At 43.7% G+C, this 23416-nt stretch overlaps 1 protein-coding gene across 3 annotated transcripts in view; it reads left to right on the top strand.

Moving 5' to 3' along the window:
• LOC143291710 (hypoxia up-regulated protein 1-like) overlaps window positions 1-23416 on the top strand; it is a 47507-nt gene that overhangs the window by 9476 nt on the left and 14615 nt on the right. For all 3 annotated transcript variants that reach the window (XM_076601736.1, XM_076601735.1, XM_076601737.1), the window contains exons 9-15: window positions 1679-1783; window positions 6003-6075; window positions 6618-6804; window positions 9685-9819; window positions 13909-13991; window positions 18360-18492; window positions 19223-19413. In XM_076601736.1, coding sequence (XP_076457851.1) covers window positions 1679-1783; window positions 6003-6075; window positions 6618-6804; window positions 9685-9819; window positions 13909-13991; window positions 18360-18492; window positions 19223-19413 — 907 coding nt within the window. The remainder of the gene's footprint in view (window positions 1-1678; window positions 1784-6002; window positions 6076-6617; window positions 6805-9684; window positions 9820-13908; window positions 13992-18359; window positions 18493-19222; window positions 19414-23416) is intronic.

The following is a 23416-nucleotide window of genomic DNA, read 5'->3' as shown; positions in this document are numbered from 1 at the left end:
ACGCTTTAACCACTCGGTTCTTGCGCCCGTCACACACTGTATAAACACCATACACCTGAATCAGTGCCAGTTTGTTGTATCAGCCATACACCCTGCCACAGTGGCAGTCTGTTGCATCAACCATACACCTTGCCACAGTGCCACTCTGTTGCATCAACCATACACCCTGCCACATTGCCAGTTTGTTGCATCAACCATACACCATGCCACAGTGCCAGTTTGTTGCATCAGCCATACACCTTGCCACATTGCCAGTTTGTTGCATCAACCATACACCCTGCCACAGTGCCAGTTTGTTGCATCAACCATACACCCTGCCACAGTGCCAGTTTGTTGTATCAACCATACACCCTGCCACAGTGCCAGTTTGTTGCATCAACCATACACCCTGCCACAGTGCCAGTTTGTTGCATCAGCCATACACCTTGCCACATTGCCAGTTTGTTGCATCAACCATACACCCTGCCACAGTGGCAGTCTGTTGCATCAACCATACACCTTGCCACATTGCCAGTTTGTTGCATCAACCATACACCTTGCCACAGTGCCAGTTTGTTGCATCAACCATACACCCTGCCACAGTGGCAGTCTGTTGCATCAACCATACACCTTGCCACAGTGCCACTCTGTTGCATCAACCATACACCCTGCCACAGTGCCACTCTGTTGCATCAACCATACACCCTGCCACAGTGCCAGTCTGTTGCATCAACCATACACCCTGCCACAGTGGCAGTCTGTTGCATCAACCATTCACCCTGCCACAGTGGCAGTCTGTTGCATCAACCATTCACCCTGCCACAGTGGCAGTCTGTTGCATCAACCATTCACCCTGCCACAGTGGCAGTCTGTTGCATCAACCATACACCCTGCCACAGTGCCACTCTGTTGCATCACCCTTATACACACGATATAATTCTCCCCTGTATAAAGCAGATATACAAATATTTTTAACTCACTGAACCCTGCACCCAAGCGGAGCTCTGGCATTAAAATTCATTTCATGAAAACAGTTTCCACGTTCCTCAAAGTGTATAAGCCACAAGCAAAGGGAGATAACTTCTGCAGTATTTCCAGCTGTGTCCACACGTGTCAATCTGGAGAAGAAAAACAGTCAATTTCAGGGTACTTTCTGCGTTTTTTTCTGAATCAATATGACATGGTGGCCAGCCCTGGCTGTAAACTCCCTCAGGCTGAATGGGTTAAAAAGACAAAAAGAAAAAAGAAAGGCAAGACAAGGAAAGCCTTCAAGACTGAAATGTGATTTCTACTGAGTTTCACGCACGCTTGCACGCATGCGCACGCACAAACATACGCATGCACAAACACACATATGCACTCACACATACACAAACACACACACTCGCACACACACACACACAATTTTATTAGACAATATGAACAATGCAACTCCATTCTGTGTCTTGTGTTCTCAAGATCCACATCTAGTTGTGAACTTGCTAGCATGTGTATGTGTGTGTGTCTCTCTCTCTTTTTTATGGATTCCCCAGTTCAGTTTCTCTCAAAGTATACCTCTCCCATTCTGCCTCCCCTTAGTACTATTATTATTATTTATTTATCTATTATTATCATTTTTGTTATTATTAGCATTATCATTATTATCGTCATTATTATCATCAACATCATAATAGCCTCTGTGTGCTGTGTGTATGTGCAGTGGCGCTACACTTCGGCGTGTTTCGCAGGAAGAATTTCAACACTTCCACACAGTACTACATGTTCTACGACATGGGAGCCACCAGCACTGTGGTGTCAATTGTAGGTCAGTACTGCTGCTGTCTAGAGGTGGTTGTATTTGGTTTTGATTTGCTCAAGGCCTGATCCAGTATCCCTTCTGGAAATTCTGTGCTAGAAATTTCCTCATTTTTATTTCTGTCTTTTTTCTTTTTTCACTATTGTCTGCTTTTTCTGTTTTTGCAGTCCATTCCACTTCTTTTTTTCCAGCAAGTCTTGATGCTTTTTTCTCATTTCCGCTGTCTGTGTAAGGTGTGTTCAAAAAGTATCCGACCTTAATTTTTCGTGCATAAACAAATGATGCTAGGGAGGCGTGGTTTGGTGCACGTATGTAGGTGACCCTAATGCGCATGCCTGAATTTTTTCCCACCTGCAGAAGCTGTCAGTCGACAGCAGACCGCCGATGAGTGAGCAAGTATAAGTGAGCACCGTCGGATTTTCGTTTTTGACAAAATGACTGAAAAACTTGAACAACGCTACTGCATCAAATTTTGTGCCAAGCTTGGCGATTCCTAAGTGGAAATGATCCACAAGATTCAACAGGCCTTCAGGGATGAAGCAATGGGCACCACACGGATAATGGAGTGGTACAACCACTTCAAAGACGGCCGCACATCAGTGGAGAGTGAAGCACGTTCTGGTAGGCCCTCAGCATCCTGAAATGAGATCGTCATTGACCACTTGAGGACCCTGGTGATGCAGGATCGTCGAATCATGATCAGAGAACTTGCAGACAAGGTGGGTGTCAGCATTGGATCCGTTCATTCCATTATGCAGGAGGGTTTGGGCTTGAGGAGAATCTCAGCGAAATTCGTACCAAAGCTGCTAACGATTGAGCAGGAGCAACTGCATTTGGACATCGCACAGGACATGCTGGAGACTGTGAACAGCGATCCCAACTTCCTCTACACAGTGATCACTGGCGATGAGTCCTGGGTTTATGGGTACAACCCAGAAACCAAGTTGCAGTCATCGACTCCAGTGGCGTGGTTCATTACGAGTACGCACCGCATGGCACAACCATCACCAAGGAGTATTACCAAGAGGTTCTGCATTGCCTTTGTGATGCTGTGCGATGCAAACGGCAGGACCTGTGGGCAGCAAGCAGTTGGCAGCTCCTTCACGATAACGCACCCACCCATTCTTCACATTTGATACAGAGTTTCCTGGACAAACACAACACACCTGTGCTTCATCAGGCTCCGTAATATCCTAACATGGCTCCGTGTGACTTCTGGCTGTTCCCACAGCCGAAAATGCCCCAGAAAGGGACCAGATTTCAGTCCAGAGAAGACATCATGCAGAATGCGACAGCCCAGCTGCACGCCATCCCAAAAGAGGTGTTCCAGCGCTGCTTCCGACAGTGGCAGAACCGTTGGGAGACGTGTGTGGCAGCCCAAGGGGACTACTTTGAAGGAGATGAGTGTAAGTTTGTTGTATCTGGATACCAGTAGTTTTTATGAACAAAGGTCGGATACTTTTTTGAAGACATCTTGTACTATCTGTGCTGTTTTGCTCTGGTGATTAATTTATGAAATTATAAACACTGGGATGGGCACTGGCTGTCCATTCTTCAGTGTTATTTGCCTATATGGCCTCTTTTATGTGTTTTTTGTTTGGCTTTGAAGTGGGTTTTTTTTTTAATCCTTTTTGCGAATTTTTTTATTAATATTATTTGCAATTTTTGCGAGTTTTTTTGGTTAATGTTATTTGCATTTTTTTTATGGTGTAACAGTCTTGTGTTTCATGTGGTTAGGTTAGATTTTTATAAAGTTGGACAGTCATATATGATCTTCTGCGGTTGGCTGGACAAAAAGCAACAATGTCAAATGTCAAGGCCCAATCAGGGCATTGGGTTTATGCAAAGGTCAGGCATCTGCTGTTGTTTTTTTAAAATTATTTTTATTCTTGTTATTTTGATAATGCAGCAGATGTGGTGTAGGGTATATGGATATGTCCGCATGCTCTTGACACATTCTTGAAACCGAAACTGAAAAACTGTTTTGTGTTGTTGTCGGTTTAAATGTGATGATTTATTATTCCAGTGTCTCGGTGTGTATAAACATTATTATTATTATTATTATTATTATTATTATTATTATCTTCTTTAAAAAAAAATGTTATTATTCATTCGTTCGTTCGTTCATTCAATCATTCATTCTTCCTTATTTTTCTGTGTTGTTGTTGATGCTGTTATCGCCATTAGTAGTATTAGTATTATTTTTTATCATCATTAGTAGTAGTATTTCAAAAAAAGGCCATTACTCTTGATTTTGTTCTCACTATTCTTTTTCTTGTTTTTGTTTTGTTGTTCTTGTTCTTTTGCCTTTCGTCACCCTGAATCAGGTTATGCATGCGTGGAATGACTGGTGTGAAATCACTTTGAAATTTGCCTCTGAACAACACAAAGTGTAATATAAACACTTTTATAAATTGTGGTTGTTGTTATTATTATCATTGTTATCCTCCTCCTCCTCCTCCTCCTCATCATCATTATTATTATTATTGCTCTTGTTGTTTTGTATGTCTGTGCTGATGATGCAATGCTGAAGTACACATGTGGGTGTGTTGTTTCAACAGCTGAGGCCTGTGTGCAGGGTACACGATGGTGACTGAAGTACACATGTGGGTGTGTTGTTTCAACAGCTGAGGGCTGTGTGCAGGGTACACGTTGGTGACTGAAGTACACATGTGGGTGTGTTGTTTCAACAGCTGAGGGCTGTGTGCAGGGTACACGTTGCTGACTGAAGTACACATGTGGGTGTGTTGTTTCAACAGCTGAGGCCTGTGTGCAGGGTACACGATGGTGACTGAAGTACACATGTGGGTGTGTTGTTTCAACAGCTGAGGCCTGTGTGCAGGGTACACGATGGTGACTGAAGTACACATGTGGGTGTGTTGTTTCAACAGCTGAGGCCTGTGTGCAGGGTACACGATGGTGACTGAAGTACACATGTGGGTGTGTTGTTTCAACAGCTGAGGCCTGTGTGCAGGGTACACGATGGTGACTGAAGTACACATGTGGGTGTGTTGTTTCAACAGCTGAGGCCTGTGTGCAGGGTACACGATGGTGACTGAAGTACACATGTGGGTGTGTTGTTTCAACAGCTGAGGGCTGTGTGCAGGGTACACGATGGTGACTGAAGTACACATGTGGGTGTGTTGTTTCAACAGCTGAGTGTTGTGTGCAGGGTACACGTTGGTGACTGAAGTACACATGTGGGTGTGTTGTTTCAACAGCTGAGGCCTGTGTGCAGGGTACAAGATGGTGACTGAAGTACACATGTGGGTGTGTTGTTTCAACAGCTGAGGCCTGTGTGCAGGGTACACGATGGTGACTGAAGTACACATGTGGGTGTGTTGTTTCAACAGCTGAGGCCTGTGTGCAGGGTACACGATGGTGACTGAAGTACACATGTGGGTGTGTTGTTTCAACAGCTGAGGCCTGTGTGCAGGGTACACGTTGGTGACTGAAGTACACATGTGGGTGTGTTGTTTCAACAGCTGAGGCCTGTGTGCAGGGTACACGTTGGTGACTGAAGTACACATGTGGGTGTGTTGTTTCAACAGCTGAGGCCTGTGTGCAGAGTACAAGATGGTGACTGAAGTACACATGTGGGTGTGTTGTTTCAACAGCTGAGGCCTGTGTACAGGGTACACGATGGTGACTGAAGTACACATGTGGGTGTGTTGTTTCAACAGCTGAGGTCTGTGTGCAGGGTACAAGATGGTGACTGAAGTACACATGTGGGTGTGTTGTTTCAACAGCTGAGGGCTGTGTGCAGGGTACAAGATGGTGACTGAAGTACACATGTGGGTGTGTTGTTTCAACAGCTGAGGCCTGTGTGCAGGGTACACGATGGTGACTGAAGTACACATGTGGGTGTGTTGTTTCAACAGCTGAGGCCTGTGTGCAGGGTACACGATGGTAACTGAAGTACACATGTGGGTGTGTTGTTTCAACAGCTGAGGCCTGTGTGCAGGGTACACGTTGGTGACTGAAGTACACATGTGGGTGTGTTGTTTCAACAGCTGAGGCCTGTGTGCAGGGTACAAGATGGTGACTGAAGTACACATGTGGGTGTGTTGTTTCAACAGCTGAGGCCTGTGTGCAGGGTACATGATGGTGACTGAAGTACACATGTGGGTGTGTTGTTTCAACAGCTGAGGCCTGTGTGCAGGGTACAAGATGGTGACTGAAGTACACATGTGGGTGTGTTGTTTCAACAGCTGAGGCCTGTGTGCAGGGTACAAGATGGTGAAGACCCAGGTGGGAAGCAGGGTGGAAAGTAACCCCCAGCTGACAGTCAGAGGTGTGGGGTGAGTCCTAGTATTTCACGGCAACCTATTACAATAGTATCAGTATGATAATAATGATGATGATAATGATAGTAATAATGATGATGATGATAATAATGATAATAAATATTATAATATATATATATATATATATATATATATATATATATTTCTCTCTCTCTCTCTCTAGATATATAGATAGATTTATATTTATCTCTCTCTCTCTCTCTCTCTCTCTCTCTCTCTCTCTCTCTCTCTCTCTATATATATATATATATATATAAAATATATATATATACCAACTATAAGCAGATTATACACACGCACACATAAGCACAATGCATACAGATACTCGCACACACACACACACACACACACACACTCAAACACACACTCACACACACACACTTACACACACACACACACACACCAACCACACACACACACTACACACACAACCACACACACACACACACACACACACACACACACACACACACACACACACACACAGGTACCACAAAACACACAACCAAACTGACACCCCCACCCCCACCCCCCAGGTATGACCGTGACCTGGGAGGCCTGGAGATGACACTACGCCTGAGGGACCACCTGGCGGAGGTGTTCAATGGCCAGAGGCAGCGGTCAGTGCGTGTGCAGGACAACCCCCGGGCCATGGCCAAGCTGATGAAGGAGGCCGAGCGGGTCAAGAAGGTGCTGAGTGCCAACACTGACCACAAGGCACAGGTCAGGAGATTGCATCCAATCACTTTCATCATCATCATCATCATCATCGTCGTCATCATCTTCTCCTTCTTCTTCTGCTTCTTTTTCTTCTTCTTCTTCATCATCGCCGTCCTCTTTGTCTTCATCATTGTCACCATTGTTGTCTTCATCTTCTTTTTCATCTTCTCCTTCTTCTTCTGCTTCTCCTTCTTCTTCTTCTTCATCATCATCATCGCCGTCCTCTTTGTCTTCATCATTGTCACCATTGTTGTCTTCATCTTCTTTTTCATCTTCTTCTTCGTCTTCTTCTTCATTCATGGGCTGCAACTCCCTCATTCGCTTGAATGTACGCGAGTGGGCTTTTACGTGTATGACCGTTTTTACCCCACCATGTTGGCAGCCATACTCTTGTTTTCAGGGGTGTACATGCTGGGCATGTTCTTGTTTTCGTAACCCACCAAATGCTGACATGGATTACGGGATCTTTAACATGTGTATTTGATCTTCTGCTTGTGTATACACAGGGGTTCAGGCACATATGTTGACCTGGGAGATCGGAAAATTCTCCACCCTTTACCAACTAGGCACGGTTACCAAGATTCAAATCCAGGACCCTCAGATTGAAAGTCCAACGCTTTAACCACTCGGCTGTTGCGCCAGTCAGATCACATCAAATGACTTTAACTCTTTCATCATACATTGCTCTCAGTCACAGGCTTTGGTTCATGTCAAAAGAGCCCAATGGACTTGTTCACTTGTGCTTGGACAGGGGGTAAAGGTTAGTCATTGTTCTGTCGGCAGGACACTGCCAGCAGCTGTCAAGCTTTGTTACAGTGTGAAAAATGGTTTTATCAGCATGACTCCATAACTCGCTCCAGACGACAGAATGCGTGAGCATTCCTACACAAAATGTATTTGGTTTCGGATGACGGAATGGAATAGCAGTTTCCAAAATAAAAATCCATCATGTGCTGTACACGTGATTTTGTGATTAGCCAAGCAGAGTGCGCTATTCTAGGTCACTCCACAACCGAATGGTATGATTGGCCAGCCTGTCACGTGTGGCCCGTCTCGCACACAGGCTGACAAAATCACTGACTGGTTGTCTGCTTGCGTGCCAGCCTGTTAACAAAGCGGGTTCTTCTCAAAATGTTGTCGAGCGAACAAGGCAGTGGCAGCAATGTTTTAGTGTTGCTGAAGTACTTGAAAGGCTACAAACTAAAGGGTCAGACATTGAAGAGGTGGATGATGACGAAGAAGAAAGTGAATTAAGTGTAGAAAGTGAGCATGGGTATGGTGATTTGGGGTGAAAAATTTACATTATTTTCTTCAAAATGGCAAAACTGTAAAAATAAGATTAGAAATTTGAAAGTTTCATTTTCTTACTCTGTATTTTGTATTTTTTGCCATTTTTTTCCCTAACCCTTACAAATGGGCTGTCTGTGGGGAAAAGCAAGGGGGAAAACTTGTCATCCCGAGTGAGTAAATATTGACTATGGTCACCTGATGGAGTGCACTGTCTAGTCAACTGAAGTCACATATGGTGGTGAAAGAGTTGATCAAATCCCTTTAATGTCCTCATAAAAAAATCAGTAAAATTGGTTTGTGGGTGATAAAGTATCATAGAATAGTGCAGTAATACAATAACATTTTACATGCTTGAATATAAAAAAAAATATAGCACATTGAAAGTGTACAAAAGACCAGAATGTATTAAACCACTAAACAATAGACATTTCTTTGTCTTTCGTACATAAACTTGCCAACCTCCTCCTCCCCTACCCCCAGTCACCACCCCCTTGTAACCACCCCACCCCCAGGCTCCATTTTTCCACCCTGCCTCACAACTCCCACTCCATCATTACAGCCTTCAGACAGGTTGTCCAGTTCAGCTCAAACTACTTTGATTCCACTTGTGGGGTATTGTGTGTGTTTCACTTAGTTTACTGACTCTGTGTGAAAACGAAGTAGGGCGAATGTAATAATCCTGTTTTGGTTGTCTGTTTTGTGTGTCTTTGTGCATGTATGTACATGTTTGTGATAAACTTACTTCATTTTCTCTTGGAAATACTTTGTCTGCCAACATCAAATTTGGCTTGAAATAGAATATAATAATGGCAGTGCACTATAAGGAAGAGCACATGAAGCAATAAACACCTCCACAGTTTCCATTGGTAAAAGTTCTCTTATTCCAGTTACACATTGACATATAGAAGAAAGTTTCCTTACTTGGAATCGAAAGTTTGAACTCACTTGCAGTACTATAATTCAGTAGTTTCACACCACCTTTCGCAGCAAAACCGATACAGGAAGGTGTGGGGCTGGACAGGCTGTGAGTGAACTGATATCACAGCTGTATCTAAGTTGCCTGGCCGCAGGCACCCAACGGTGGTGTTGTAACAGACTATCGGACATTGAAAGGAGTGTCAAGCCAGTCATCTGAATGAGGCTAGGCTTCCTCATCTTGATTTGGACGGCTTCTTTCACTTTCCTCGTCCAGAAATGGGTTTCTGTGCACAGCACCGATGTCCTGTGGCCACAGCAATGCAGTAGATGTGTTTTGCAGGTGGAAAGGTTACAGGTGGAAGAGTTACAGGTGGAAGGGTTACAGGTGGAAGGGTTACAGGTGGAAGAGTTACAGGTGGAAGGGTTACAGGTGGAAGAGTTACAGGTGGAAGGGTTACAGGTGGAAGGGTTACAGACCAAGGTGTGTTTTGCAGGTGGAAGGGTTACAGGTGGAAGGGTTACAGACCAAGGTGTGTTTTGCAGGTGGAAGGGTTACAGGTGGAAGGGTTACAGACCAAGGTGTGTTTTGCAGGTGGAAGGGTTACAGATGGAAGGGTTACAGACCAAGGTGTGTTTTGCAGGTGGAAGGGTTACAGACCAAGGTGTGTTTTGCAGGTGGAAGGGTTACTGGACGGGGAGGACTTCAGCTGCAAGGTGACCCGTGAGGAATACCTGGACCTCATCAAAGACCTCCTGCAGGGTGTGACCAAGCCTGTGGAGGACGCCTTGAAGATGTCTGAGATCACCTGGGTGAGTGCTGTGTACTGTCTGTGAGATGTGTTAAATCACCTGGGTGAGTGCTGTGTACTGTCTGTGAGATGTGTTAAATCACCTGGGTGAGTGCTGTGTACTGTCTGTGAGGTGTGTTAAATCACCTGGGTGAGTGCTGTGTACTGTCTGTGAGGTGTGTTAAATCACCTGGCTGAGTGCTGTGTACTGTCTGTGAGATGTGTTAAATCACCTGGGTGAGTGCTGTGTACTGTCTGTGAGGTGTGTTAAATCACCTGGGTGAGTGCTGTGTAGTGTCTGTGAGGTGTGTTAAATCACCTGGCTGAGTGCTGTGTACTGTCTGTGAGATGTGTTAAATCACCTGGGTGAGTGCTGTGTACAGTCTGTGAGGTGTGTTAAATCACCTGGGTGAGTGCTGTGTACAGTCTGTGAGGTGTGTTAAATCACCTGGGGGAGTGCTGTGTACTGTCTGTGAGATGTGTTAAATCACCTGGGGGAGTGCCGTGTACAGTCTGTGAGGTGTGTTAAATCACCTGGCTGAGTGCTGTGTACAGTCTGTGAGATGTGTTAAATCACCTGGGTGAGTGCTGTGTACTGTCTGTGAGATGTGTTAAATCACCTGGGTGAGTGCTGTGTACTGTCTGTGAGATGTGTTAAATCACCTGGGTGAGTGCTGTGTACTGTCTGTGAGGTGTGTTAAATCACCTGGGTGAGTGCTGTGTACTGTCTGTGAGGTGTGTTAAATCACCTGGGTGAGTGCTGTGTACTGTCTGTGAGGTGTGTTAAATCACCTGGGTGAGTGCTGTGTACTGTCTGTGAGATGTGTTAAATCACCTGGGTGAGTGCTGTGTACAGTCTGTGAGGTGTGTTAAATCACCTGGGTGAGTGCTGTGTACTGTCTGTGAGATGTGTTAAATCACCTGGGTGAGTGCTGTGTACTGTCTGTGAGATGTGTTAAATCACCTGGGTGAGTGCTGTGTACTGTCTGTGAGATGTGTTAAATCACCTGGGTGAGTGCTGTGTACTGTCTGTGAGATGTGTTAAATCACCTGGGTGAGTGCTGTGTACTGTCTGTGAGATGTGTTAAATCACCTGGGTGAGTGCTGTGTACTGTCTGTGAGATGTGTTAAATCACCTGGGTGAGTGCTGTGTACAGTCTGTGAGGTGTGTTAAATCACCTGGGTGAGTGCTGTGTACTGTCTGTGAGATGTGTTAAATCACCTCGGTGAGTGCTGTGTACTGTCTGTGAGGTGTGTTAAATCACCTGGGTGAGTGCTGTGTATAGTCTGTGAGGTGTGTTAAATCACCTGGGTGAGTGCTGTGTACTGTCTGTGAGATGTGTTAAATCACCTGGGTGAGTGCTGTGTACTGTCTGTGAGATGTGTTAAATCACCTGGGTGAGTGCTGTGTACTGTCTGTGAGATGTGTTAAATCACCTGGCTGAGTGCTGTGTACTGTCTGTGAGGTGTGTTAAATCACCTGGGTGAGTGCTGTGTATAGTCTGTGAGGTGTGTTAAATCACCTGGGTGAGTGCTGTGTACTGTCTGTGAGATGTGTTAAATCACCTGGCTGAGTGCTGTGTACTGTCTGTGAGATGTGTTAAATCACCTGGATGAGTGCTGTGTACTGTCTGTGAGATGTGTTAAATCACCTGGCTGAGTGCTGTGTACTGTCTGTGAGATGTGTTAAATCACCTGGGTGAGTGCTGTGTACTGTCTGTGAGATGTGTTAAATCACCTGGGTGAGTGCTGTGTACTGTCTGTGAGGTGTGTTAAATCACCTGGCTGAGTGCTGTGTACTGTCTGTGAGGTGTGTTAAATCACCTGGGTGAGTGCTGTGTATAGTCTGTGAGGTGTGTTAAATCACCTGGGTGAGTGCTGTGTACTGTCTGTGAGATGTGTTAAATCACCTGGGTGAGTGCTGTGTACTGTCTGTGAGATGTGTTAAATCACCTGGGTGAGTGCTGTGTACTGTCTGTGAGGTGTGTTAAATCACCTGGGTGAGTGCTGTGTACTGTCTGTGAGATGTGTTAAAGTGCTGTGTACTGTCTGTGAGATGTGTAAGATCATTTTGGTGAGTACTGTGTATATAGTTTTTCGGGTCTGTGAGATCGTTTTGGTTGAATGCTGTTTACATTCTGTAGATCATTTTGGTTGAATGCTGTATACATTCTGTGAGATCATTTTGGGTGAGTGCTGTATGCATTCTGTTAGATCATTTTGGGTTAGTGCTGTATACAGTCTGTGAGGTCAGTTGGGTGAGTGCTGTATACACTATACAGTCTGTGAGATCATTTGGGTGAGTGGTGTATACAGTCTGTGAGATCATTTGGGTGAGTGGTGTATACAGTCTGTGAGATCATTTGGGTGAGTGGTGTATACAGTCTGTGAGATCATTTGGGTGAGTGGTGTATACAGTCTGTGAGATCATTTTGGTTGAGTGGTGTATACATTTAATTTATATCTGTGAGATCATTTGGGTGAGTGCTATATACAGTCTGTGAGATCAGTTTGGTGAGTGCTGTATACAGTATGTGAGATCATTTGGGTGAGTGGTGTATACAGTCTGTGAGATCATTTGGGTGCGTGGTGTATACAGTCTGTGAGATCATTTGGGTGAGTGCGATATACAGTAAGTTGGTTCTCTGAGATCATTTGGGCGAGTTCAGAAAACATATAACGTACAAGGTATGAAGAGACCATGTAAGTGGCTCAGTTTTTAGATATTGATTTGTTTGTATGTTTGTTGGATTTTTTATTTATTCCTTTTATGTATTGATCAAATGTCATCAATAAAAATGTTTCAGAAAAAAAAGTATGAAAAGATGAACAATGAAACAACACCAATGACAACAGCAACACACACACACACAAAAAAAACAAAAACAAAAAAACCCAAGACAAATCAAAAAGACACAATCATTGTGCCAGCATATTGCGCTTTCATGGTCATGCACTGTGAACAGTTTGTGTCTTGTTCACCTATTTCCATGTGCTTTCTGTTATTTTCATTCATTTTAATTTTGTGTTTTGATACTCTGCGCCTTGTATATCAAACACAAAATGAAAAAGAAGAGGAAGTTTGAATGAAAATGAACTCTTCATGAAATATTTGCTGACATATTACACTGGAGTTGATTTGGCATCTTGGGTTGTTTTGTCACTATGCATACAGTCTGTTTGTGCAAACTTATCTGTGGATATACAGACTTCAGAAAAAGTTAAGAACCATTTCATAAAAGCAGGCATGTTTTCGAACAGTGTTTCTAAAGGCTGTTTTAGGTTTATGTGCTCTGTGAACAGCTTGAAGAAAGTTTCACCCACAGGTGAACAGATACGCTGTGGTTTATAGACAGTGGCTGTGATTTTTCATTGTAAAAGATGGGAGTGCACAGCTGGGAAGCTCCTCAGGTTATGAGAGGTGCTCATTACACTGGCTGCATACACTGCTGTTAGCAGAAAATTCAGCATCAGTTTACCCTGCCCCCATGAAGTGTATCATTATTGTTGTTGTTATTATTATCATTACTGTTGTTGTTATCATCATTATTATTATCATCATCATCATCATTATTATTACTACTATTATTGATATTGTTATTGTTGTTGCCATTATTTATGTAATTGATTATTTGATTATTCATCTTTGTTATAAACTCTCCTTGATTTACGGGCTTATTTATTATTGTAACCTACTTATTTATATTTGAAGGTCGTTTTGCACGTTTTTAGTAATTTCTTATGACGAGTGTGAAATGGAGAGTGATGGCAGGCGCATGAATATATGATGCAGCTGAGATTGTTTGCTTCTGAGCATATGCAAATCAGCTGAATGGCTTATGTATGTCTATATTTGTACTATATAGAAATTAGCTGTGTGCCACCACACCAAGCATCTCCTTTTAAAGACAATAAATTATCTTGTGTGATCTTGTGAAGAAGATTGTGCAAGTTCCCAGGCAGTCCTTAACTTGTGAACTCTGTATTCTGCACAGTTTTCAGGTACTTCCTCTCTGTCTGTCCCTCTTTGTCTCTTTTTTCTTATACCTTCATATGTTCCTTCCTTTATCCTCACTTTTTCTTGATTAAAGAAAACTTCTTTTTTTTTCAGCCAGAGATAAACGAGATCATTTTGATGGGAGGGGGAAGCCGACTGCCTAAAGTGCACGACCTCCTGATGAAATACAGTGGCAAGTCAGTGTTGTTTGTTTATTGTATGTTCCTTTTCTACACCAGGGAGTGACATTAGCTTACAATTGAACCAACAGCATAGTGAGAGTTGTATGGGCTGTGGGGTGTTTCGGGCTGTGTTTAACTATCATGACCAGACAAGAAGTATTTGAACATACAAAAAAAAAAAGGTGTACACTAATAAAGACATGAAAGCACCAGTTTTCATTCAGCAAAAAGTGGCAAGACACAGATCACACAAACATGAAAAGGAATAGATAAATATATAAGATAGATTTTAAAAATCGAACTATGTGATTTTAAGAAGGAATACACAGTGGAAATGTAATGGTAGGCCTTACCAAAAATCAACACACCAGAATACTTCACTATCACTTTCAGGAAAGCCATTTTCACTATTTGTGTTAAACAATATCTATTTCCAGTACATTTGGATGTCTGGAGAAATCTGTCAGATATTTTTACTTTATTTTATTCAACTTCTTTTAAATCAATTTCAAGGAATAACAGGATGATCAATCATATTCACTCACCTTTTTCTAGGGACATTTTTTTTTAGAAAACATACTGCTTGCGCAATGCAACGTGTAGGTGGAGGGGAGGGTGGAGGCAGAGAGGGAGGGAGGAATGGTGGTGAGGTGGGTGAGTGGCAGGACACGGAGGAGTTTGTGGGTGAGAGACAGGAGGAGAGCAGCACATGCACATGCATGTGTGTTAGTGTATGTGATGGTGTGTGTGTGTGTTAATGTATGTGATGGTGTGTGTGTGTGTTAATGTATGTGATGGTGTGTGTGTGTGTTAGTGTATGTGATGGTGTGTGTGTGTGTGTTAATGTATGTGATGGTGTGTGTGTGTGTGTTAGTGTATGTGATATTGTGTGTGTGTGTTAATGTATGTGATGGTGTGTGTGTGTGTTAGTGTATGTGATGGTGTGTGTGTGTGTGTGTGTGTGTGTGTTAGTGTATGTGATGGTGTGTGTGTGTGTGTGTGTGTGTGTGTGTTAATGTATGTGATGGTGTGTGTGTGTGTTAGTGTATGTGATGGTGTGTGTGTGTGTGTGTGTGTGTGTTAATGTATGTGATGGTGTGTGTGTGTGTTAGTGTATGTGATGGTGTGTGTGTTAATGTATGTGATGGTGTGTGTGTGTGTTAATGTATGTGATGGTGTGTGTGTGTGTGTGTTAGTGTATGTGATGGTGTGTGTGTGTGTTAGTGTATGTGATGGTGTGTGTGTGTGTGTGTGTGTGTGTGTGTGTTAATGTATGTGATGGTGTGTGTGTGTGTGTTAGTGTATGTGATGGTGTGTGTGTGTGTGTTAATGTATGTGATGGTGTGTGTGTGTGTGTTAGTGTATGTGATGGTGTGTGTGTGTGTGTTAATGTATGTGATGGTGTGTGTGTGTGTGTTAGTGTATGTGATGGTGTGTGTGTGTGTGTTAATGTATGTGATGGTGTGTGTGTGTTAGTGTATGTGATGGTGTGTGTGTTAATGTATGTGATGGTGTGTGTGTGTGTTAGTGTATGTGATGGTGTGTGTGTGTGTGTGTGTGTTAATGTATGTGATGGTATGTGTGTGTGTTAGTGTATGTGATGGTGTGTGTGTGTGTTAATGTATGTGATGGTGTGTGTGTGTGTTAATGTATGTGATGGTGTGTGTGTGTGTGTTAATGTATGTGATGGTGTGTGTGTGTGTGTGTGTGTGTTAATGTATGTGATGGTGTGTGTGTGTGTTAGTGTATGTGATGGTGTGTGTGTGTGTGTGTGTGTGTGTTAATGTATGTGATGGTGTGTGTGTTAGTGTATGTGATGGTGTGTGTGTGTGTTCATGTATGTGATGGTGTGTGTGTGTGTTAGTGTATGTGATGGTGTGTGTGTGTGTGTGTGTGTGTGTGTGTGTTAGTGTATGTGATGGTGTGTGTGTGTGTTAATGTATGTGATGGTGTGTGTGTGTGTTAATGTATGTGATGCTGTGTGTGTGTGTGTTAATGTATGTGATGGTGTGTGTTAATGTATGTGATGGTGTGTGTGTGTGTGTTAATGTATGTGATGGTGTGTGTGTGTGTTAATGTATGTGATGATGTGTGTGTGTGTTAATGTATGTGATGGTGTGTGTGTGTGTTAGTGTATGTGATGGTGTGTGTTAATGTATGTGATGGTGTGTGTGTGTGTTAATGTATGTGATGGTGTGTGTGTGTGTGTTAATGTATGTGATGGTGTGTGTGTGTGTGTTAATGTATGTGATGGTGTGTGTGTGTGTTAATGTATGTGATGGTGTGTGTGTGTGTTAATGTATGTGATGGTGTGTGTGTGTGTTAATGTATGTGATGGTGTCTGTGTGTGTCTCTCTGTGTGTGTTAATGTATGTGATGGTGTGTGTGTGTGTGTTAATGTATGTGATGGTGTGTGTGTGTGTTAATGTATGTGATGGTGTGTGTGTGCGCTAATGTATGTGATGGTGTCTGTGTGTGTCTCTCTGTGTGTGTTAATGTATGTGATGATGTCCATGTGTGTGTGTGTGTTAATGTATGTGATGGTGTGTGTGTGTGTGTGTGTGTGTGTGCATGTATGTGATGGTGTCCATGTGTGTGTGTGTGTGTGTGTGTGTGTGTGTGTTAATGTATGTGATGGTGTTCATGTGTGTGTGTGTGTGTTAATGTATGTGATGGTGTGTGTGTGTGTGTGTGAATGTATGTGATGGTGTGTTTGTGTGTGTATGTGTGTGTGTTTTCAGGCTGAAATGTTGACATCTTTTTGTTTGCTCTCTTTTTTTTTCTTCTTTAAAAAAATTTTTTTAACATGTTTTAACTCATGTGTGTTTTGTTTTGCTCTGTATTGGGCAGGGTGGCTGTGGTGGGTGGGGTAACAGGGAAATGGGGAGGTTAGTTAAAGTGATGGATGTATTTTCATTGCATTTTGACTTCCCTTTGTTCACTCTTTGCTTTGTTTGTTTTTACCCCTCTTTAGGGTGAGGGCTGGACATACAAGAAGCGTGTTCTTTGCTTATCTGTGACCCTGGTGGCAGGATGGTTAAGACACTCATCTGCCAATACAGAGTCTGTGAGAGTCTGGGTTTGAATCCTGTTCTTGCCCTTCCTCCCAACTGAGTATCTTGTCATTCAGATGAGACAATTAACCGAGGTCCCGTGTGCAGCACACACTTGGCGCACTGAAAAAGAACCCACAGCAACAGGAGTGTTGTACTCTGGCAAAATTCTGTGGAAGAAAAATCACTCTGACACGTACACAAATATATATGCATGCATGCACTCAAGGCCTAAGTGAAGTGTTTTCAGTTGTCGAGGAAAGTGTCTCTTCTGGCAAAATTCTCTGGAGGAAATCCATTCTGATAGTTACACAGATGTAATCATTTCAGCATGCACTCAAGGCTTGGCGAAGTGCGTTGGGTTATGCTGCTGGTCTGCCTAGCAGATGTGGTGTAGCCTTTATAGATTTGTCTGAACACAGTGACGCATCCTTGGGATATTTAAACTGAAAACTACCCTCTTTAACAAAGTCTTGTGTTTTGTATTGTCAGTGTTTGGTGGGTTATGGAAACAAGAACACACCCAGCATGCATACCGTGGAAAACGGAGTATAGCTGCTTACATGGTGGGGTAAAAATGGTCATACACGTAAAACCCCACTCGTGCACATACAAGTGAACATGGGAGTTGCAGCCCACGAACGAAGAATAGAACAGAATAGAACAGAACATGTCTTTATTACCAAGTGTACCGGGGTCACAAGGAATATTGGGGGGATAGTACATAACAAGGTACAAATATAAATCAAAAATCATACACAAACACAGATACAGTAGAAATTAGGATACATACAAGTGCATATCAATATAAAAACTTGTGCATACTCACACATGCACGCACTGCATACACACACACACACACACACACACACACATTTGAACAGAAGCTGCATATTTCATGTGGATGGGGCTAATGACTAGATCTTCAGGTAGATGGTTGTTGGTTGCACAGTTCTATTTATCATACTGGATTTGTTCAACAGACAGGGCATTCACTGCTTTAGGGAAAAAGCTATTGGCGAAGCGATTGGTTTTCGTTCTTTTACTTCTGTACCGTCGACCAGAGCGAAGCATCTCGAAAATCCCAAAAGCTGGATGTGATTTGTCCTGGCTGATTGATTTTTTTCTTTTTTGAGTAGCCGCTTGTAATATATGTCTTCTAGAGAAGGTAGATCAGCCCCGGTAATCTTGGTGGTAGTTTTTACGATTCTGTGAAGGGCTGCAACTTCTGCCTTGGAAATGTTTCCATACCAAACAGTGATAGCGAAGGAAGAAGAAGTCTTGTGTTGTCATGTCCATGAGTGCCGTGCAGTGCTGTGTGTGGCTGCAGGAAGGAGCTGGGGAAGAGCATCAACACGGACGAAGCGGCAGCCCTTGGTGCCGTGTACCAGGCAGCCTATCTGGGCAAGGGGTTCAAGGTCAAAACCTTCCACGTCCGTGACGCCAACGTCTTCCCCATCAATGTGAGGCTGGTTGGGGGGGGGGGGGGGGGGGGGCGTGTTGGGGTTGGGGTTGGGGATGGGTGTATGTGATGCCATCATCTTCCCCATTTTTGTGAGGTTGGAGGGGTTGGTGTGTGTTGGGGGGGGGGGGGGTGAGGTGTGTTGGGGTGGTGGATGGGTGTATGTGATGCCATCATCTTCCCCATTTTTGTGAGGTTGGAGGGGGTGGTGTGTGTTGGGGGGGGGGGTGAGGTGTGTTGGGGTGGTGGATGGGTGTATGTGATGCCATCATCTTCCCCATTTTTGTGAGGTTGGAGGGGGTGGTGTGTGTTGGGGGGGGGGGGGGGGTGAGGTGTGTTGGGGTGGAGGATGGGTGTATGTGATGCCATCATCTTCCCCATTTATGTGAGATTTGAGGGGTTCGTCTGTGTGTGCGTTTGTGTGTGTATGTGTGTGTGTGTAAAAGAAACTGTAGCAATGAAAGAGTTGTTCCTGGCAAATTGTTTAGTAATATCCACTCTGAAAAAGATGTGTGTGTATATGACAAAAGCCTGACTGAAATACAGGAAACGAATGATGAGCTCAACCCAGGAAAGCAGTCTATTGTGCAAATAACTGTAAAACACAGTGTTTGGTCTCTGTCCAAAGGTAGGCGTGATATATAACTTTTTTATGAATAATTAATCGTGATGATTAGCCATTCCTGTTTACAGTAAAATGAGTAAATGTGATTGTGTTTTGTACAATCCAGGTTGAATTTGAGAAACAGAAAACAGAAGAAGATGAGACATCGGCCATAAAAAGGATCAAGCGGACGTTGTTTGGAAGGACCAATTACTACCCTCAGAAGAAGGTCATGACCTTTAACAAGCATTATGTCAAGGACTTTAACTTTGACGTTCGCTATGGAGATTTGGACTTTCTGTCTGAGGAGGAGAGGAAGTGAGTTATGTGCTCCTGTTCTTTTTTCGTGTTTGGAGGTAGTCTTTATTGCATGCGTAAAAATGTGTGTGTGTGTGTGTGTGTGTGTGTGAGTGTGTGTGTATTGAGAGTATCTCTCTGAGTCTGTCTGTCTCTCTTTCTGTCTCTGTCTCTGTCTGTCTGTCTGTCTCTCTCTGTTTATCTATCTTTCTGTCTGTCTGTCTCTCTCACTTTCACTCTCTGTTGATGGTTAAAAAACCCAACTTTTTAATTGAGCATAAACATCCTGAGTACACGGAATGATTGATATTAACAATATTCCCATTCCAGCTTGCCACACAGGACCACATCAGGGCAGCCCAACTGAATAAAAAAAATCAACTGTGTTAATCACAGCACTCTGTTACATCTGACATAACAACAAAGCAACCTGCTGAACAACACAGTTCAGGACATTATCTCAACCACTCAGCTCCTTAAGACATATTGACTGAACTATGCTGAGGACATAATCCCTTCTGTATAGTTCATCATCCCAGATTACAAAAGAATCATATGAATAGATAAAGAATGCTTCAAATCAACACATTCCATTCCATTCATTCTCCTGCCTGGGATGGGCGTAGAGGAGACATGAGGGACGATTCCGTAGTCAGACGACGCCATCCGGTTCTATCTTCTGCCTGTCGTATCAGCGTAGCGCTATCCATATTGGTCCATTCCTTGATGTTGTCCATCCAGCATTTGGCTTGCCTCCCTCTTCGCCTACCACCCTCTAGCGTTCCCTGTAGAACTGTCTTTTGCAGTGAATTGTGGCGTGTCACATGCCCGAACCATGACAGCTTCCTCCTTTTGACCACTGCTAAGAGTGGTTCCAGTGGACCCGCTAGCATAGTTATTTGGCTCTTGACAAAGTCATTGGTCTTTCTGTCCTTCCATGAGATTCCAAGCAGTCGTCTGAAGCATTTTGTCTCAAACGTCTGGACTTTCCTAGTAGTCTCTGCTGTTAAAGTCCAACTTTCACATCCATACAGCAGTATGGATAGCACCAGGGATCGGTACAGTTTGATCTTTGTTGGAAAGCTGATCTCTCTGCTCTTCCAAATCTTGCTGAGCTTAGCCATTGCTGATGTTGCGATAGCTATCCTAATCTTTATTTCAGTTGTTGAGCGACCGTTGTTTGTGAGGGTGGAGCCGAGATATTTGAAAGCATCCACTTCTTCAAGTTGTTGTCCGTTCATGAAGATTTGAGCTTGGGTGTTGGTTGAGCTGTTTACCAACACTTTGCTTTTCTCGGTGCTCACTTCCATTCCGTATGCACCTGCTCTTCCTTCTAGTCTCTTGGTGAGGTCTTGTAGTTCTTTGTTGCTGCCTCCTAGTAGATCTATGTCATCTGCGAATCTCAAGTTGTTGATGATTCTTCCTCCTATGGAGATGGTAGAGTGGAAGTCATGGAGGGTTTCGCGCATGATGTTTTCTAGGAAAAGGTTGAATAGTACTGGGGAGAGCAGGCAACCCTGACGGACACCGACTGTGGTCTTAAAGTATATTCCGATTTGGTTGTTGAGGAGGACTGCGCTGCTGGATGTCTTGTACAGCGCCTGAATGACTTGGGTGAGACCCTCCTCGATGCCAAACTGTCTGAGTACCTGCCACAGTCCATCATGCCACACCCTGTCAAAGGCTTTCTTGAAGTCTATGAAGTTGTGGAACAGGTCTCTTTGATGTTGCAGGTGTTTTTCCATCAGTAATCGGCAGGTGAAGATCTGTTCTACTGTGCTTCTGCCTGCTCTGAATCCGGCTTGTTCCTCTGCCAGGTGTTCTTCAGCCTCTTTCTTGAGTCGGTTTAGAATGACTCGAAGCATGATTTTGCTCGTGTGGCTAATAAGACTGATTGTCCTGTAATTCTGGCATTGGCGGAGATTCCCCTTTTTTGGTATGGGGATGATGAGCGACCGAGTCCATTCTGAGGGCCACTGTTTTGTCTCCCAGATCTTTTGACAGATTGCTGTTACAATTGTGACCAGCTCATTCCCTCCGTGTTTGAGCAGCTCTGCCGGAATGTTGTCTGCTCCAGGTGACTTTCCTGCTGGTAGACTGCGTACAGCTTCTTCCACTTCTTCCCTCAACACTGGCAGGGGTGAAGGTTCCCTTGATGGTGTTATGTCTCTGTCAATCAAACTGTCATCTGGTTGTATGGGATAGTTGTATAATTCTTGACAGTATTGTGTCCATCTGTTCAGAACAGCGGAGCTTTCTGTCAGTAGTTCGCCTGAGGTATCCTCAATGACAGACGATTTGTTCTGCTGCGTCTTGGTGAGTTTCTTCAGTGTGGCATAGGCAAATTTGCTGTTTCCTCCTTCCATTCCTTTTTCGATCTTCTCACACTGGTCGTTGATCCATTGTTCTTTGGCTTCTTCCATCTTTTTTCTCACAAGTTTGTTGGTTTCACGATACTGTGCGGCTTCGTTAGGGCTAGTGTTTTTCGTCTTCTTCAGGGATCTTCTCTTATCACACAGGTCAAGGATGTCGTTAGAGATCCATGGCTGGTGTTTCTTCCTCTGTCGCCCCAGTACCTCTTCAGCTGTTTCACGGACTGCCTCATTGAAGGTGTTGGTGAGGTCGTTGATGTTGTTATCCAGAAGGCTGAGTGCCGCAAACCGTCCCCCGAGCTGAGCTTGGAAGACCTCTTCAATCTCCGGGTCTTTCAGCTTCTCCAGATCAAACTTGATACGGGGTTGCACCGCTTGGTGTTTTTTCTTCAGCTTCATCTTCATTGTGAGCAGCACAAGGTCATGATCACTGCCTATGTCAGCTCCGGGGTAAGTCCTCGTCTTTGCTCTGTTGATGCTTGATTTGAAACGCCGCGGGGTGAGGACAATCTGGTTGTGTGTTCTCCCGTTCGGTGCATGCCAGGTTGTTCTTCTTGACAGTTTGTGAGGGTAAAGAGTGTTAGCGATGGTGAGCCTTTGACTGCACGCAAACTCCAGAAGGCGAAGTCCCCTGTCGTTGGTGTCTCCTGTGCCATACTGGCCCACTGTTCCAGCCCAGTCGTTGTAGGCATCTGAGCCGATTTTGGCATTGAAGTCCCCCTGTACAATGATGATGTCTTTTTTGGGGGCCTTCTTGATGGTGTCTTCTATTTTTTCGTAAAATTCTTCGACATCCTGGTCTTCATGGTCAGTTGTTGGTGCATATACTTGGATGATTGTGATGTTATTCGGTTTAGCTGACACTCGAATACTGATGACACGGCTGGTAACTGGAGTGCAGCTCATGATGCATCCAGTGACTTCTTTGCGTACGATGAAACCTACGCCATGTTCATGTCGAGAATCTTCACCACTATACCACATCTTGTGTCCGTCATCTGTCATCATCTCTCCCAATCCCGTCCATCGTACTTCTGATAACCCCACAATGTCCCATTGGTAACGTTTTAGTTCATGCTCAAGTTCTTTCACTTTGCCGCATTGATATAGCGTGCGGACGTTCCATGTTCCAATGATGACTTTTTCTTGTGGCAACTCAACACACAAAAAACATAAAGAGGCCATATTGGCTAATTTCCTCGAGACTCTCATACATGAAAGTAGTCAGCTGATTGTGTAGGTATATTTGTAATGCTGTGTTATGTGTGTGTCAAATGTATGTATGTATGGATGCATGTATGTGTTACAATGTATGTATGTATGTTTGTTTTGTACGTACAATTTGTATGTGCATATATATGTTTATTGTGCATGATTGTGAGTTGAGGACAGTGTGTTCCGTATGCGTGTCTGTGTGGATTGTAAAGTGCTTTGTGCAATGAGGAAAGCACTGATAAATGTCCAGTTATTATTCTCATGATTATTATTATTATTATTAATACTGCAGAATGGACAGCTAGTACCCATTCTAGTGTTTACAGTATCACCACTAATCCCCAGAGCAAAACAACAGATAGTTAAAAAGTGCCAAAAAGCAGCTGGAAAAAGAAAAAGGAATGGTGGCAGCGCTGAATAAGTTAGCTTGCTCTGCT

The sequence above is a fragment of the Babylonia areolata genome, chromosome 17, assembly GCF_041734735.1.
Source record: "Babylonia areolata isolate BAREFJ2019XMU chromosome 17, ASM4173473v1, whole genome shotgun sequence".
Taxonomy (NCBI): Eukaryota; Metazoa; Mollusca; class Gastropoda; order Neogastropoda; family Buccinidae; genus Babylonia; species Babylonia areolata.
Note: the sequence above shows the minus strand (reverse complement) of the source record. Positions and strands in the feature narration are given on the sequence as shown.